At 40.8% G+C, this 18299-nt stretch overlaps 1 protein-coding gene across 9 annotated transcripts in view; it reads left to right on the top strand.

Moving 5' to 3' along the window:
- Positions 1-16535, top strand: part of ZFAND6 (zinc finger AN1-type containing 6) — a 64327-nt gene extending 47792 nt beyond the window's left edge. For 8 of the 9 annotated variants that reach the window (XM_077874392.1, XM_077874441.1, XM_077874413.1 and 5 more), the window contains 5 exons: positions 1280-1450; positions 2603-2711; positions 3564-3664; positions 13366-13479; positions 15621-16535. In XM_077874392.1, coding sequence (XP_077730518.1) covers positions 1297-1450; positions 2603-2711; positions 3564-3664; positions 13366-13479; positions 15621-15769 — 627 coding nt within the window. In that variant the 5' untranslated portion in view covers positions 1280-1296 and the 3' untranslated portion in view covers positions 15770-16535. Of the gene's footprint in view, positions 1-1279; positions 1451-2602; positions 2712-3563; positions 3665-13365; positions 13480-15620 lie in introns of those variants that run through there. The other variant, XM_077874366.1, reaches the window with a different exon arrangement.
- The last annotated feature ends 1764 nt before the right edge of the window (positions 16536-18299 follow it).

Genomic DNA, 18299 nt, shown 5'->3' with positions numbered 1-18299 from the left:
CCTCAGGATCTTTTATAGACTTGTCTTTATTTTTTTTTATTATTATTATTTTTTTTTAGACTTGTCTTTAAATACACATACACCCATTTTGGAGTAACCTTCATTGCATTTGGGAGGATTTGGGGTTTGTTTGTTGTTGTTGTTTTAAATAGTCTGATATTACCTTCTGTCATGTTATTTATGCCAAAGGATCACTCGCTCTATGGGAGAAACAGCACATGGGGTTCTTCCATCTGTTGTGATTGATGACCAGACAGGTCCTGTGTCACAGCAGTTCTTTCATCTTAAGCACTTCAGTAAATATTTCATTCCCAATCAGGCACATTGTACCTTCATTTAAAAGGATTTCAAAAGTTCAGAAAAAGGATAATTCAGCATTACTAGCTTTGCTGTCCTCAGACACATTCTTTCCTGTCCTTCGCGATGGTTGTAGATTCTCTTTTTGTCCTAATTGACAACACATCATATATACATTTCATGTTGTGTCTTTTGTTACCAGCACTCTCTTCTACCAAAAAAGTCTTCTAAAATGTTTTAATAATCTATAACTTGAAACAAATCCATTCTCCTCATGTTGGGCATTTATTTTAAATTTACCAACATTATAAATAGTGCTGTGGAGCACATCTGTTAGGTATTTTGGTCTTTTTTTCTGATTGTACTCTAGTTATTCCGTTGGAGACCTGTGGGAGAGTGACTGGTTCTGAGGGCAGTTTTGTAAGGCTCTTAAGGTGAATTGCTAAATTTTTTGCCAGAAGGATTGAGCCAGTTTCTCATTTCCCTTGCATTCTGCCCATTTCTTCCTATCTTCACCAGTATTGGTATACTGTAAAATGCTTTTTAAACAGAAAAATATTATACAAGTAAAACATGAACTTTGAGCATAAGTGTCAGTACTTAGAAATTAATAGTATAACATATAATAAAACGTATAATGTATTATTATTAGAAGTCCAAACTGAACTAGCCTCAAGGAATTTTCCTTAGGGCTCTGGTGGTAGGGAGTCTTCAGAACAGACCTCCCTAGAGTTGTTTACATTTTCTAAGCCAGTACAAACCTTGTGTAGAGAAGGTGGGAAATACAAGCTCAGTTTGTATCTTTTGGTCTTTAGTTTTTCTCTCTATCTTAGCCCTAGGTTTTAAGACAGGTGTATATAGAATGAGTGATTTTAGATAGAGCAGAAGTGTATGTGGGTTTTTAAAAATTATATAAAGCAAATTTGGATAATGCATGACTGCTGTGTGTCTGAGTTCTTTACTAATTCTGTGTAAATTTCAGGTGTGCAACAGAGGAACATGGCTCAAGAAACTAATCACAGCCAAGTGCCTATGCTTTGTTCCACTGGCTGCGGATTTTATGGAAACCCTCGTACAAATGGCATGTGTTCAGTATGCTATAAAGAACATCTTCAAAGACAGAATAGTAGTAATGGTAGAATAAGCCCACCTGGTAAGTAATTCTGTCAAAACCCAGCAGTATTCATCATTGAGATAGATTCAGGTAGCATAATGCACTGGATACGTTTTTATGCTCTCACATTGTGCACATATTACTGCATTCATATCAGAAAGTTCCTCCTTCCACATCATCATTATCAATGGTGTCCTTACCCATTGAAAATAACCAGTCCAAATGCATTCCACAGCCTTATTTGCTGTGCTATAGAACTGTTATCTTATGAAAGTACAGGCATACTCTGAGTATATGTAGGTGTCTGGGTAAAGTCAGGTGTAAGGGAGGGTGGGTTATGAAGACCTTGGTTATTTTATTGATGACTTCAAAGTCAAGATAGCTGTAGAAGAGTAGGTTACAGGTGGCCACAGCTGACTTCAGAGAAAGCCATATGCCGTAAGCGGGGAGAGGTGTAGCAGTGTGACTGGGAGTAAGGGGTGTTCATCGCCTGCTCACCTTAATTCTGGGTGCATACTGTGTATCTGAGGATTCTGGGGTTGCGGAGGTGAGTTTCTTAGGTCAGTCAGTGGTTGTATCGGAACAATCAGAAGGATTCTGAGTGTGAGCTTTGCAGAGGTGTAGCGGGCAGTGAAGGCTGTTACCTAGTTTGTGTAAGATTCTGCATGGGGTCTTTCTCATCATTGCTTCGTGTTCAAGCCAAAAGCTAGAGCCATTTAATCAAAATTTCTCCAAATTTTCTCAAAGCTAAGATCAAATGAATATAAATTGTTTTTTAAAATTAAATCATCTACATATTTTGCCTTATGAAGAACAAGGAATATAGCTAAAATTGCTAGCACAGATTTCAATTCCGAACTTAGGTTTGCCTTAACTACTCCATCTTTTAAATACCTCATTTGTGTACTAGGACTTGCAAGATGTGTGTGAGTAACACACAGTCCTGAGAAAGAGGAGTTCAGTTCGTTAATATATACAGTTTGTATATGATTTCTTTCTTGGTTTAAATGACCTTTTTTCCATTGGGAAATTACTGAAAATTCTTACTAAAAGTAATGAACCAGCATATGATAGATGTTAGTAAAACAGGATTGGCCCACTCTGTTGCACAGATAGGTATTCTCTGTTTAGATCAGGTGTTGGGATTCCCAGAGCACAATGTCCCTAATGCAAAATGTGCTTCTGTTGCAGCAGCTTCTGTCAGTACTCTGTCTGAATCTTTACCCGTCCAGTGCACAGACGGCAGTGTCGCGGATGCTCAGTTACCACTAGACTCCACGTCTGCATCTGTGCAGCCAAGGTAAGATGTGGGCTCTGAGTGCTGCTTGTGAAGCTAGTGAAGAATAAAGCACATGTTCTCTATTTGATCAGGGCTGTGAGAAAAACTGGATCCAGTCCCTTTAGGGTTAACCTGCCCAAAGCTATGTCTATCTCATTACTGACCAACTGACCTGTTAGAAGAGGCTTCTTGTTGTGTTTGCATTGGGAAGCAGTTGGGAAGGTGTCTTTAAGTTCCCATTTCTTTTGAGACGGCCTTTCCTTTATTTCTCCCAGTAACATGTCCCAGCCCTGAAGTCCTTCTGAATTCAGACTGGCTTCTCCTAACCATGTCCTGTCCCTGCAGGGGCCCTGCCTATGACTCTCCGCTCCCTCCCTGGCATGGCGCCCCCAATTCAGGCCATGCCAGAGCTTTCCATTCTCACTGTGAAGTCCCGCCAGATAGAAGCCTGAAAACGCAGAAGTACTTGATTCGCCTGCAGTCTGCCATTAGGAGACAAGGATGACATTTCTAGTCGATAGTTTCTTTCCCCAGTTTGTGATGGGAGATGCCTAGTTCTGCTGCATCAGCACATACTTTACAGTATTATACCCGGGCTCCTGACTCTGTACCAGGCGTGACTGCACTGGTGTTCATGTGCTGAATTCATGCACAGAGACCACTCACTATTATTTTTAAAAGCCATGAATTTCTGGTCCAAACTGGTCTCTGAGTTCATGGCCTGTGGTTCATGCAGAGGTTAGAAAACAGTATCTCTGTGTTCTCTCTTGTAATGATGTACTTAGATATGTTGAACTTGTACTTATTACATCACTTTAATTACTGCTCCTACATGAGATCATTTTTCAAATCTACATATTTTTGCTTTTCTAGCCCTGTATCAAATCAGTCACTTTTATCAGAATCTGTAGCATCTTCCCAAGTGGACAGTACATCTGTGGACAAAGCAGTACCTGAAACAGAAGACCTGCAAGGTTTGCATATGAGCTAGCATACTTTTGTCGTTCATTTAACAGTTGAGGATTACAGGCCAGGCAGTAACCTAGGTGCATATTTTTTTTTAATTGACTGCCTAAAATATATTTTTACATTTATTATTATGAGCAGAATATTTTATATCTCAAGTATTTAATTGAAGTGTTGGGAGCCATTTCCCACTGATCTATAATTATGTCATCAACGTAAATGTAGAAAATTGTAAATGTATTTAGTTTGAGAACTATAAGTGAATGAGTAGTGGTATTACAATATACTGTTCTCTTTTACTGTTATTTTTACCAATTTAACCTAAGTATTATTTCCCCTGCAAGCAACTATAGCTGCGGCCTAAGAGGAATCTCTTGGGTTCTTTTGTTTTGTTTTGTTTTTGTTTTGTTTTTTAAAGATTTTATTTATTCATGAGCGACACAAAGAGAAAGGCAGAGACGTAGGCAGAGCGAGAAGCAGGTTCCTTGTGGGGAGCCCAGTGTGGGACTCAGTCCTCGGATCGCAGGAACATGCCCTGAGCCGAAGGCAGATGCTCAACCATTGAGCCACCCAGGAGCCCAAATCTCTTGTTTTTTGACTCAGATTGTCAGAGAGACTGTTTGACTTGACTGGTGGTCGCCCGTCTCTCAGTATCTGTGGCCATGAGCATAGCCATCACGTTCAGTTTCCCATTTTCACAGCACGGTGCCTCTAGTTCTTGCCCACACTCTTTATATCCCCATTACGTGGATTAGAATGATGTAGAAGGGTTTTAAAATGTGTATGAAGGTTTTCTGGATAGGCAAAGATGATAGACATTGTGGAGGCTGGTAGATAGTGCATGTATGTGTGGAGACAATGGCTCACTGAAGGAGGACACTTGGGAAAGGTAAGCCCATGGCTGAGCCTGCGGCATGATTTAGAGAAGATGCCAGACCAGTGAGAACTTCCATCAAACATAGTGTTCATGTGGTAGTGACAGAGAAGTTTGCTGAAGTTTAAATGTGGCTGAGCTGGCTGGTTCCTTTGCTCTGAGTTTATGCCCAGCAAATGATTAGCATAATTTGCCTATTCATAGATGTTGTTATAGCAAGAAAATAGAGCGTCTGGCCAACATCAGTATTGTCTTCCATGCAGCATAAATATTATTTTAAGCTAATAAGTAAATATTATAATTGAATAAATTTTACTTTTTAGTTAAATAGAAAAATATAAGGAAAGGCAGAAATAGAAAAATCCCTAAGATTTTGTTATCCATGGGACGTGAGGAATAGGAGAAGGGTGGTAAGGCTTTTTGGTTTTGTGATGGTGGCAGTGGCCAGCAGCTTTAGATGGGGTGCTGAAAGAGGTGGTGTGGCCAAACAGGATGTGCATAAAGTTGGGCATGATCGCATTTCAGAACTAGCTCCATTGGAGGTTGTAGGTAAGTAATTGGTATTCAAATATGTGAGGAGTATTAATGTCTGAGATTTGGGAGTCCTTGGCACATGTTGAGAAATGAGGGCTGGGACACCTGGGTGGCTCAGCAGTTGGGCGTCTGCCTTCAGTCCAGGGCGTGATCCTGGGGTCCCAGGATCGTGTCCTGCATTGGGCTCCCCACATGGAGCCTGCTTCTCTCTCTGCCTGTGTCTCTGTCTCTCTCTCTCTGTCTCTCATGAATTAATAAACTCGAAAGAAAGAAAGAAGAAAGAAAGAAAGAAAGGAAAGAAAGGGAAAGGAAAGGAAAGAAAGGGAAAGGAAGAAAAGGAAAGGAAAGAAAGAGAAGAGAAGAAAAAGAAAATGAGGGCTGAGATTAGGAGGAGCAAGTTGGAAAATGAGTCAGCAAAGGAAGGAGGAGTCATCTGGGTCCTGGTTAATTCCAGCCCACAGGTGCCCACGTCGGAGTGTTTCTAGAAGCAAGGGTTGCTTAGCAGTTTAGGAAGAGAGCTAAGTAAGGAACAGTGAAAACAGGCTGCTAATAATCATGAAGATGTTACGTCTCACAATGGAACAAATTTCAGAATGTTGGTAATGAACAGAACAGATGCGGCTTAAGGATCTGGTAGCAGTTGTTTCGCAAGTCTGACAAAGAATGAAGAGAGGTTGGTGAAAGATCATTGTGTAAAGTGCCTTTATACCACTCATGGTTAATGGATGACAACAGCCCTGAGAACAGGAATGGAGAAGGTGGTCTTGAAGCCATAGCAGGAGAAATCGAGGGTTTTGAAAATTACACTCCTTTTTCCACATACAATTTCAATGACTTTTGTGATTAAACCAGTATTAACTTGTAAGTACCTGTCTTTACAACTTAGCATTCCTTATTTTAACATTGCAGAATCTTTGAAACATCAAGTATAAGTTTCATCTGAGTTTGAGAGGATTCATTTTTCAGTATGTAAAATCCTCTAATAGCCTAGTTTTTAAAAAGGTCTTGCTTATTCTGTTGAATTAAAAGTGTCTTCTTTCATTATAAACATGTTTCTCCTGCTATCCAAAAGTAGAGTATTTCTGTGAAACCTTTTGTAAACCAAAATGGTGTAAAGAAGCAATTACCATTTCATAAAAGCGAAAATTCTCTTTGGATATCTTTCAGTCAGCAAAAAAGGTACTAACGTAGGTTTTTCATAAAAGTGAAGTGGCATATAGCAAACTCTCAGTAGCGGGGGAATTGAATGTGTGTATGTGTGCCTTTACGTATACACATACACTCATAACGTAAACGTACTTGTGATTTCTCTGTTGGATAGAAATAAATGCAGAGAATATTTTTTTCCCATCTATTTAGTGGATGGACAAAAATTGATAAAGAAGAAGTCTTGTACTCAAGTCCTGTGGTCATTTGAGCTAGAACCAGAACCCAGGCATCTGACCTGAGGCCAGTCTGTCTACTGGACAGTTGTAGCACTCCCTAGACTGGGATGTGGGTATGTGCATTCCTGTTGACATGTGAGGCCCCACCATTCATTCAGCATGGTGTCGTCTGGTTTGGTGACTGACCAATTATCTACTTTCTTCCATATTACTCCATTTGCATCCTTCAGGGAAATTTATTTAGATGGGAAGATCATCCCAGATGGAAGAGGGTACATGAGTAGCAGCTGTGCATCTAATCTAAGCCAGCATCTTCTAACATTCTTTATTAGAGTTTTCAGATTAGTTTTCTTGAAACAGCTTTCTTCTCTGTAGGTATCCTGCTTATAATGAGGATATGTTGCTACCAGTTGGGTGGGACTGCTTTCATTTTGTCCTCGTGGCTCTGAAGAATTTTTCTCCTCTTTGAATGAGAATTTAATGTATCATAGCATGTTTCTCATTTAATTTTTTTATTTTAACCATTGGCAGTACCTAACTTATATTGTCTCACTTAGGAATGTCAGATTTTCAGTTGACAGAAGCTAGCTTTAAAAACATTTTTTCAAGTGTTTTGGTACATTTCACATTATCATGCTGGATTGTCGTGCTGCGCATTATGCTTCGCTTCATTTAACTGCTCAGTCCCTCGGTTCCTGGACCTCAATAAAAAGAAGTGGAATTTGGATCAAAGGTTCTGTTTGCATACATTGACACCTCCACTTCTCTGAGCCGTATTTTTATCACTTTTAAAGGAGAATAAGTAATAGCCACATGCACCTTACAGGGTGCTCGAAGTCATTGAAATAACAGAAGTGAAGTGGGCTTTGTTACACATAAGAGAAGATTGTGAAGCTTCCCAACAGTGGCACGAGGTGATGAAGCACAGGGCTGAGCCCTTCATCAGTGACACATTCTAGGAGGACTTGAGTTCATGTCAGCACAGTGGATAGGAATGCCATCCAGAGTAACTTCGTGCACTAGACTTTCAGGCTCCAGCTTTCAGGGATCCTGACTTCATGCAAACTTGAGTGGACAACTCAGTGGCTCAGAACAATCTGAGAGGAATAGTCCCATTAGACTAATTTGAGAAAGCTGCCTGGATTAAAAAATCAAAGATTTCTTCTGATTTTAAAAGCTGGGTGAGAATAGCCAAACAATCTTGAAAAAGTAAAACAGTTGGAGGAAGACTAACCATTCCCAGTCTCAGAACTGCCCACCAGCTGCAGTAGTTGAGACTTACAGGCACAGGCATGAGGACACTCCTGTTGATGGTGGGGCTAGCACAACATCCAGAAATATGCTCTGATGGTTGTGGGCAGTTGATGTTCAGCAAGTGTGCCAAGATCTTCCAGTAGGGGAGGAGTAGGCTTTAGCAGATGATGCTGGACAGTTGACAGAGTGAAGTTGGATCTCTGCCTCACCTTATACAGAAGTTTACTCCAGAATACCAGAACGTAGGAGCCAAGACTGTAAAACGTTTAAAAGAAAACAGACATAAGTCTTAATGACCTTGGCTCAGGCATGCTTCCTTACGTGGGGTATCTGAAGCACAAGCCACCAGATTAAAACACACATTAAACCTATTACTTCAAGGGCCACCATCAAGACGGTGAAAAGGGGGCAACCCTGGTGGCTCAGCGTAAAGTTTAGTGCCTCCTTCAGCCCAGGGCTTGATCCTGGAGACCCAGGATCGAGTCCCACGTCAGGCTCCCTGCATGGAGCCTGCTTGTCCCTCTGCCTGTGTCTCTGCCTCTCTCTCTATGTCTCAAATGAATAAATAAATAAAATCTTAATAAAGAGAAAAAAAAAGATGATGAAAAGGCAGGCCACAGAATAGGAAAATAACATTTGCCAGTGAGACATATCTGATTAAGATACAAAGAATGTTATAATTTAACAGTAGAAAGACCACAGTTTTTTAAAGGGCAAAGGATCTAAATAGACGTTGATCCAAAAAAGATATGCAGATGGCCGAGTGTTAAGGAATGGAGAAATTAGAACCCTAATACATGCTTGTTGGGGGTGGAAAATGGAGCAGCCATCTTGGGAAACATTTGGGCAGTTACACATTTAATTCAGAAAGTTAGAGAGTTAACCCATATGAGCCAGAAATTCCATTCCTAAATTCCAGGGGACTGAAAACGTGTGTCCACACAGAAACTTGTGTGAGAATGCTCATAGCAGCATTGTTCATAGTTACCAAAATGTGGAAACAGCCCAGATGGCCATCAGCAGGTGACTGGATAAACGAGATGTTGCCTGTCCATACTGGGATGTGTGTTCAGCTGTGAAAGGATTCCAAGTTCTGATACCTGCCACAGCAGGAGTGAACTCTGAAAACATGCAGAGTACATGCAGGTAGCAAGGCCACATGTCGTATGGTTCATTTATACAAAAGGTAAGTCTGATGGAGAAGGCTCCCAGCCGGAGCAGAAACTGTGAGACAGGCATACAGGAGGACACATGCCATTGTGGGTGGTGGGAGCTGAGGGAGCTTGCTGGAGGGGCCAGTTCAGCAAGTCTGTGTCAGAACTAAAGCCAAGGAGGTGGTTGAAAGCAAGTCATGGAAGATCCCTGAGGTATTGGTTCTAGTAAGTGGTTAGGGGAAGAGAGCCTCATGAAGGAAGGCTGGTTGGTTTTTTGTTTTTTTTTTTTTAAAGATGGCCTGAAATTGTACTTTAATAAGATTAATGTGACACTTCTTCACCCCAAGATAGCTGCTGATAGAAATTGCTTTCCTGCACAGAGCTGCTCTGTCCAGAAAGGTGACCACACATCTTGGGTAGCTGCTGAGCACTTGAAATGTGTCTCCTCTGAAATTAGATACTTTTTACTACATATTTGTTTGCTAGTTACACCAAGTGTAACATACACACAAGTTTCAAAGACCAGTATCAAAAAGATGAGAAATGTTAAATACCGATTACATTTTAAATGATAATATATGTTAACTTTGCCTTTCCTATACTTTTTAACACAGTGACTGGAAAATATAAAATTAAATCTATAGCTTGGTATATTTTTTTTGGAGCCTGCTATACTATAAGACTTATTTTTCCCTGGAATATTTAAAATGTTCTCATTTTGTGAAGAATTTTTGAGCTAGGACCACAGATCATTTTGTCCAATCCCTCATTTTACATAAAGTAAAGGACAGGGGAGGAAAATGAATGTTCTCCCAGTGGGTTATTGGGAAGGTGTGTGTTCATTCAATGTTTGTTGAGCGGCTGCGCTATCAGCACTGGGTGGAAGTGGTGAGCAGAAGCCTCCCAGGAAGATGTGTGTGTGTGTCACTTCACGTGGGGATTGTGTCTGCTGTCAGACGACTCCAGTTGCCTATTAGTATCATCACACATATTAATATGCTCCCAGAGGTAATGCTAAATCGTTTATATACTTTTATATTTGTGTGCTTTTTTTTTTTTTTTTTTTAACAGGACCCAGAGCTGAGGGCCTTGTTCCTCCTGAATGGGACCCTCCACGTGGGTAGTTGAACTAATTTTACCTTCCCTGTGCTTGTGAAGTGTCAAGTTACTGGCCAGTACACTTTGTCTAGTTGGGATTCCCATTAAAAATTAAGTTTACTAAAAAAAAAAAAAAAAAAAAAAAATTTAAGTTTACTTCCCAGGCCTCATGCCTAGGAGTCCCAAACAGCCCCTGAGGACCAGCAGGTCACACGTAGGCAGCTGACCTTGTGCACAGTTGCCATGTCACTCTGAGAAACTGCCTAGTTCTAAGGACACTTGTTCTTTTTGGCATCACGTGCAGTATGTGTACGGCTCTTTTAAAATATGGAATTGTTTCCTTTTCCATAAATAAGAGTCTGATAAGGCAGGCTTTGATTTTCAGTTTCACATACAAGAAAATGGGTCATTTTGGGGAATCCTAAGCCCTCACACAACACTAGATCATTTTCCCTATGAACTAATCCGGTGAATGTTTAAATTCAGGATGCCAGGGCAGCCCGGGTGGCTCAGTGGTTTAGCGCAGCCTTCAGCCCAGGGCCTGATCCTGGAGACCTGGGATCGAGTCCCACATCGGGATCCCTGCATGGAGCCTGCTTCTCCCTCTGCCTGTGTCTCTGCCTCTCTCTCTCTCTCTCTCTCTCTCTCATGAATAAGTAAATAAAATCTTAAAAAAAAAAAAAAAATTCAGGCTGCCAGTCCCCTAACTAGTTTGAAACAAGTGAAGGTCATCTTAGTCTCATGGGATCATGGTGGATGGTGAGATCAGCCTCAGAAGATGGTCCTCGTGCGTAAGCTCTCAGACTGCCTGTGGATCCTTAACTCTAAAGATAGTGTGTTTGCCATCGACAGGTTGTTGGAGCTGATACCATGAAATGTCTTCACAGAGATGTGTGTACGGAGTAGCATTTGTGTCTGTGGCAGGGAAACATGTTTTCATTCTCCTCCGTTTCCAGATTCCAAAGTTTGTGCCTCAGCAATTTACCCAGTTTTGTTTTAAAAAAGTTTTCTTGGAATAATGCTGTTATTGCTGTTGAAGCATTGTTCATATAAGTTTATGTGAACATCACAGTTTCTTGGGAGACCAGGTTAGATATTATGGCTTATAGATTTCAAAGGTAATAAACAGATTCTTTTCTGATACCAAGTTAAACTATTTTTGAGCTCTTTACAAATAGTGGAACGTTATTTGATATGTTCTGGGGGCTGTGGGTAAAACAAGTAAGACATTCAGACCCTATCCTCATGAGTTCACATTCTGAGGATATTTATTTATTAATACTGAAAGGCTTTATGTGTTCCATAGCCTGTTTTAAAACATTCATAAAATGTTTATATTTACAGCTGTCTCCCACCTGGTTTCAGAATGTCTAGGTGGAATAATCAGTTATAGAATTGTTCATTCGTGCATATTTACTTGTTAGTTGGTAGTGTTTTGTCTTTGTCATATTTTGTTAAAACGGGAGGTAATGTAGTTAGCATAAGCAGTCTAGAATCCATTACATCAGATGCTTGAGCATCTACTCTAGAATTCACTGTGCTGGAGATTCAGATAGGAAATAAGATCTCATCTGTCCTTGGTGGGCTTACAGTGTAATTGGGGAAACTGGGGCACGTGACTCCAGTAAGTGAGTAATTGAGGAATGCAGTTGAGCAGGTTTTTGTGGCGTGCCTGCCAATGTGGTCTGGGGTGTGAGGACAGGCACTGGTGGCAGGAGTGGAATGGACAAGCTCCTGCCCTGGAGGAGCTCACTGCTAAGCCAGGTTAAGACAAAGAGGCCATTATAATAGCATGGGTTATACTATTGGGGTACATAGGAAGAGCTTCCTATTCTAAGCTGTTGCATAGGGGATAGAGTGAAAGTTGATGGTATAAGCTTAAACAAGACAAGAGAGACCAGTTCAATTAAGCCAGGTAAAGAGTGAGACAAGAGGGGCATGGGAAAGCATTCCGCACAGAAAGGTTATTGACAGAATCCTTTGTATGTTTGGAGAAACTGGCATTTCCTAAGGCTGGAGCAGGGAGTGTGGCTAGGCATGGGAGAAGAGTCTTTTATATATATATATATATTTTTTCCAGGTGATTTTATTGTGTAAAGTGAGTGTGACAGGCCTCTGAGCTTTCTCCTGGAGGTGAGTCACACCGTCAGACTTGCACTCGGAGCAGGTGGCTGGAGGTAGCGTGTGTAGACTGCAGAAGCAGCTGTGCCCACAACACGAGCTGTGCCCAGGACTTGACAGAGCCTAGCAAGGGAGCCAAGGCTAATCTGTGAACCCTGCATTTCTCCAGAGCAAGGGGGGCTTGAGCTTCACCTGCACAACGGAAGAGGTAGACCCAGGGTAGATGAGGAAGAGAAAGGAGTCCCTTTGCATAGGTTATAAATGGTGTGAGCAAAGGACTGGCTCCACGGTTGTTGAGTAGCAGGCTGCTTAGGAAGGACTAGAGGGTGAGAGGGACACCTGGGTAGTTCAGCGGTTGAGCATCTACCTTTGGCTCAGGGCGTGATCCCAGTGTCCTGGGATGGAATCCTGCATTGGGCTCCCCACAGGGAGCCTGCTTCTCCCTCTGCCTGTATCTCTCTCTCTCTGTCTCTCATGAATAAAATAAACTCTTAAAAAAAAAAAAAAGACTAGAAGGGTGAGTACTTGGCCGTGGAAAGTCACTGTTCGAGAGCAAGATGTACTGTGCGCTGGGTTATGCGCAGACTCTGGCAGCAGTGTGCAGGAGGGCCAGGGGGGTCACATTGGCTAGGGTTGACATACCGTGATTTGACTGAATCTTGCTGCAGCCAACCTTGGCCTTGCTACTTGTGTGCATCCATTTGTTATCCTAATTTTAATGTTCTGATAAATTTATCTTCTAACATTTTAGAGGTTTTATGTGAAACATTCTGGAAATTTGAAACATGGCATTCCGTCTAATCTTGGTATCAGCTTTTTTTGTCCTTGTTCTCTGAGATATATACGTAGTTCTGACCCCAACGATATTTCGACGTTGACACGTGGCTGTTTTACTTACGCACTCCCTTAGAATACCCAGCTAGTATTTGTGTGTGTGTGCGCTTGGGCATGCGCAGGCACACGCACACGCACACCTTTTATTGATCAAATACATAATTATTAGAAAAAGGGAATACAGAGTGAGACCTCAAGTCACTGCTTTAACATGTCAGTATACTAGATTTCCTGTGTGTGTATGCACAGATACATAACATGTACATACATATAATGAAAGGGTGTGTATTATGTAATCCACTTTGTAACTTTATGTAAGCTTCTTTCCGTGCTGACAGATTCCTCAGCTCTCCTCACAATAACAGATCAGTGAGGTTGGGGTAGGGGGACAACCACCACCCAGCATTAAAATCTTACTGAATAATTAAATTTTACCACCTTCCTGTTTTTGTCAGCTTCAGTATCAGATACGGCACAGCAGCCATCTGAAGAGCAAAGCAAGTCTCTTGAAAAACCAAAACAAAAAAAGAATCGCTGTTTCATGTGCAGGAAGAAAGTGGGACTTACTGGTAAGGACCTAAATCTAATGGTTTAAACTTAAGATTATATATTAAAATATGTATGGCTTACTGTTCTGGCTTCAATGGAGATCATTTTTGTTACCGTGAAAGTTAATACTGGATATGCTTCAGTGTCTGAATTCTCTTAAACAAAATAGCTTTAATTATATACCTGAAAGTGAAATGAATAGATTTTCTTTTAAAAATTCATTCCAGCTGGGTTTGAGAGCATTAGACCCCAGGTTGACCCCAGGTTGGGTCAGTGTGCCAGGTGCTTTGAAAGATGTGGCTCCTGCCTTAGCATAGCCAGAAATTGCAGATGAGGGAGTGTTTAAATACCTGAGAGGTACTTTCTCTGTGTAGTAATGGTAGTGGTGTGAGGGCTCAGTGAGTTAGCACTTGTGAGGTGTTAGCCCGGGGTCACCACACGACTGCAATGGAGCTGTTGACAACATTGTTACTAAGAGAGGAAGAGAAAAATATTTGAAACATTACTTGGGTGTTTAGCAAACAAAATAGATGAAGTGCCATCAATAGATTACTTTGGGAGTTCAGGGATAGGTATCCTAATTAATTCATACAAAAGGGGAATAGAGGCCCATCATGGAAAGTATCATGGAGACAGTGTGTTTCAGCTGGATCTTGAAAGATGAGGAGGACTTAGAAATGATGGGAATAGGAGCATTTCACACAGAAAGAATAGCTTGGACAAAAGATCAGAGAAAGGAAAGAATAGGGCCTGTTGAGGTTCCCAGATGGAGAGGCTGGCTGGCGACAGCACGCAACATGTGAAGAGGGGGTGTCGACTGCTGTGGCCAGACAGGCGCCTAGTGGCGGCTGCTGCTTTGGGCTGTGCTGAACGGTGAGAGCAGGCCCAGCTGGAAAGAATGGTCATTTATTATTTATTGTGTGCCAGGCGTTGTGCTGAATCCTCCACATAAAAATTTGACCGAGGAGCTGAAGAGAGTAGATTAAGATTTTTGGTATCTCTTAGGAAGGTTTCTCTGGGCAAGGAATAGGTTTTAGCTAAGGTGGAAAGGGGAGGGGAGTACAGTCTGATATCAAAGATGTTTAAGATTGGCACATACTTTGGCAAATGTGTTTATTTAAAGAATACATGAGTAATGAGCCAATAAGATATTTTAAAATATACTTATTTAGTGTCAAATGTAGTCTTTTACATCTCAGAAACTCTCAAACTGCATGATTGGAAGGCTGAGACTTAGTAACTTTTGTCTTGTCCAACCTGTCTGGTGTTGCTCTAGCTTCATTTTCCATTTGTTATCATGAAGCTACGGAATGTTTCTAAAGCTAAAACAAAATGTGGTAAAGGAAGCTTACATCAGATGTCCGTATTTGAAATATTGATTCCTATGCTCCATTTCCAACAGTTCCATCATACCATAAAATCTTAATTTTAGGAAGTAGTCCTATTTTATATAGACTATCCACACTCTCTTTTGGCTTCAACTCCTTGGGTATTTCCCTAAAATAAATATCATTTATTGCATGTTTACTAAATATTAAGCGCTTAACACATTATTCCCTTAATCCCTAAAATAATTATTCCAAAATTATAGATGCAGAAACTGAGGCTCAGAGAAGCTAAGTAATTTGCCTACGTTAGTATAAGTAGATTTCTGCTTAGGGGCCAGACTCCAGCTCCTGCTTTTACTCAACCAGCAGGAGCAGCTCAGTCACCGCTGGCAGTCTTCCAGGGGAAGCCAGCGTGGATACTGCAGTGTTTCTTAACAGTTCTGCCAGAAGTTTCGTTATGCCTTTCTTAGTTAAATTTTAAGGTTGGTTATTATGACAATGTGCTTATTTTCATACTTGAGGAATGTCTTCCGTCCAGTGTAGCAGTCCTGATTTTGATAGGAAGTGATCCTGGCCACATCACAGGTGAAGAGACCTGAGCTCAGGGAAGTGGCTAGGATCTGTTGTGGTACAGACCTCTATTTGTAAGATAGGAACACGAAATGAAGCTATCAGCTAGTGAATTCTGAAAATGTTATTAGGTCCTGAAACTGTCTGGAATGATTCTTTAGATGGCTGTCCTAAATACATATTTTTAACATTAATGATACTAAGGAACTTAATAGTTCGACCTTCAGTCTGACTCACATGTGTGTGTATTGATCCATTTGCAGGGTTTGAATGCCGGTGTGGAAATGTTTACTGTGGTGTACACCGTTACTCCGATGTACACAATTGCTCTTACAATTACAAAGCTGATGCTGCTGAGAAAATCAGAAAAGAAAATCCAGTAGTTGTTGGTGAAAAGATCCAGAAGATTTGAACTCCTGCTGGAATACAAAATCCTTTGACCATCTGCAAACTAAAAATTGACTTGAGGTTTTTTTTCCTAGTCATTGGGAATGTAGAGCACTGTATCTTGCATAGACCTTTTAATCATGCATGTCATCAGAAGAATAGATTTTTGTTTTTGTTTTGAAAATGACTCTGAACATTTATTTCCATTGCAGTTTCTGTGGCTGAAAAGACTTAAGTAAACTTTACAAGTATTATCCTTTTAAGATCATTTTAATTTTAGTTGAGTGCAGAGGGCTTTTATAACAAACGTGAAGAAATTTTGGAGGGCCGTGATTTTTCCAGTATTAAACATGCATGCGTTGATCTTGCAGTTTATTTTCTCATTGTGTGTGTACATAGCTTTTCTCTGCAGCACGACCTCTGTCGATGGCGCCCCTTGGGGCACAGCTACTTACCAGTCACTGAATGTACCTTCATCCTTACGGCTGCTTTGGGGTTTTCATTAACAAAGGTTCTACATATGTTAGCATATAGTTTCTTTGCACCCACTATTTATGTCTGAATCATTTGTCACAGGAGAGTGTGTGCTGATGAGATTCTAAGTTTGTGTGTTTTTAAATTTTTTTGAGCGAGGGAAGGAAAAGCTGTATGCATTTCATTGCCGACTGCAGGTTTCTTTCAGATTACGTTCATCGGTCTGTGTGTATACAATATGAAGAATGATCTGAAGTAATTGTGCTGTATTTATGTTTATCCACCAGTCTTTGATTAAATAAAAAGGAAAACCATAATTGTTCCCTTGTATTACTTTTTCTGTTATTCTTTCTGGTAGTTCATTTTGACTTTTGGTCCTTTAGTTTTCTACTGTATTAGTTTTGTTCAAGTCCTGCTGCTGTTGCATGAACATCTATTTGTGACCAATCTTATGAGGATAAATTGTAATCTTAGATTCCTTTGAGTTGGAGGTGTCAGCATTTCTTTAACACCACAAGCTACTTGCTGTCACGTAGATACCGACTTTTCTAGCTCTTTTCTACATCCCGTCATGCTGAGTTAGCATCTGGTTAGGAGCTCCTTTTTCTGGTAGAATTCGAGAAAACCGAAAGGGCATAATTCAGACATGGCAGCTGGAGGATTGTAGATGAGAAAGACCATTTGTCCTGTGGTTTTCAAACTTATCTGGCAGCCAATCCTTTTTTTTTTAAACATGAAACATAAAACGGGTGAAAAGCAGTATCTTAAAATACAAATTCCTAGGCTTAAATTTGTTTATCACTACTTTATTTGTAAGTTCTATCTTTCTATGTAAGAATGGCTTAGCATGAAAATCTATAAATGTAATTTATTTAAATGTAATCTGTTAATTTATTACACAAACAGATTAAAAAGAGAAAACTGTTCTCAGTAGCCCAACAGATTCAGGCTGTAAGTATTTAATAGAATTTAACACCCGTTCATGATGAGAGCTCCTGATAAATTAGAACGAGGGAGGAATTTCTTTTAGCTGATAGTTTCTATGTAAACCCAGACAAACGAAAAGCAGGCATCTTTCAAAGAGAGGAAACTCCCTTTTTTAAAAAGTCGGAAACGGGATCCCTGGGGTGGCTCAGCAGTTTAGCGCCTGCCTTTGGCCCAGGGCACGATCCTGGAGTCCCGGGATCGAGTCCCACGTCAGGCTCCCGGCATGGAGCCTGCTTCTCCCTCCTCCTGTGTCTCTGCCCCTCTCTCTCTCTCTCTCTCTATGTCTATCATAAATAAATAAATCTTAAAAAAAAAAAAAAGGAAAGGGCTGCTGGCTGTCCTGTGCTTGTTCAAAATTGAGTTGGAGATCCTGTATTCAATAGAATAGTCAAAACAGTCCTAAAAAGAAGAAAGGAAAAAGCACTGGATATTTACATGTTAGGTGTTTGTTCTTAGAGAAAATCCAGATGAATCTAGAGAAAGTACTAGACGTAAAGAATGTGGTTAAGCAGCGAGTATGACATTAACTTTCGGAGGCTGGGTGCATTCCTGATAGTGGTAATAACTAGAAAACCAGAAGACAACCTTTATGGTGGTTTCAACCCCACATACCTAGGAGATTAACCATACGTATTGAAGGTCTCTTCAAGAAAAAATTCTAAAGTATTATTAAGAGACAATAACAGATTTCAGTAAACAGGAGGGACACATGTTAATGGTTAGGAAGACCATATAAAGATGCCATGTAGGCAGCCCCAGTGGCACAGTGGTTTAGCGCCGCCTGCAGCTAGGGGTGTGATCCTAGAGACCCAGGATCCGAGTCCCATGTCGGGCTTCCTGCAGGGAGCCTGCTTCTCCGTCTGCCTGTGTCTCTGCTTCTCTCTCTCATGAATAAATAAAATCTTTAAAAATAATAAAGATGCCATGTGTCCCCAGAGAAACCTATAGATGCAACGCAATTCCAATCAAAATCCCACCAAGTTTTCTCCTGGAACTTGTTAAAGCAATTATAAGTAAAAGGTTAAGATAAAGGGCTAGGGCGTTTTTGAAAAGAAAGGTCAGGGAGGTGGGCACTTGGCCTGACAGATGCTAGT

The sequence above is a fragment of the Canis aureus genome, chromosome 2 (genome assembly GCF_053574225.1).
Source record: "Canis aureus isolate CA01 chromosome 2, VMU_Caureus_v.1.0, whole genome shotgun sequence".
Classification (NCBI taxonomy): Eukaryota; Metazoa; Chordata; class Mammalia; order Carnivora; family Canidae; genus Canis; species Canis aureus.
The sequence above is the reverse complement of the archived record's forward strand: the minus strand, read 5'-3'. Positions and strand labels throughout refer to the sequence as shown.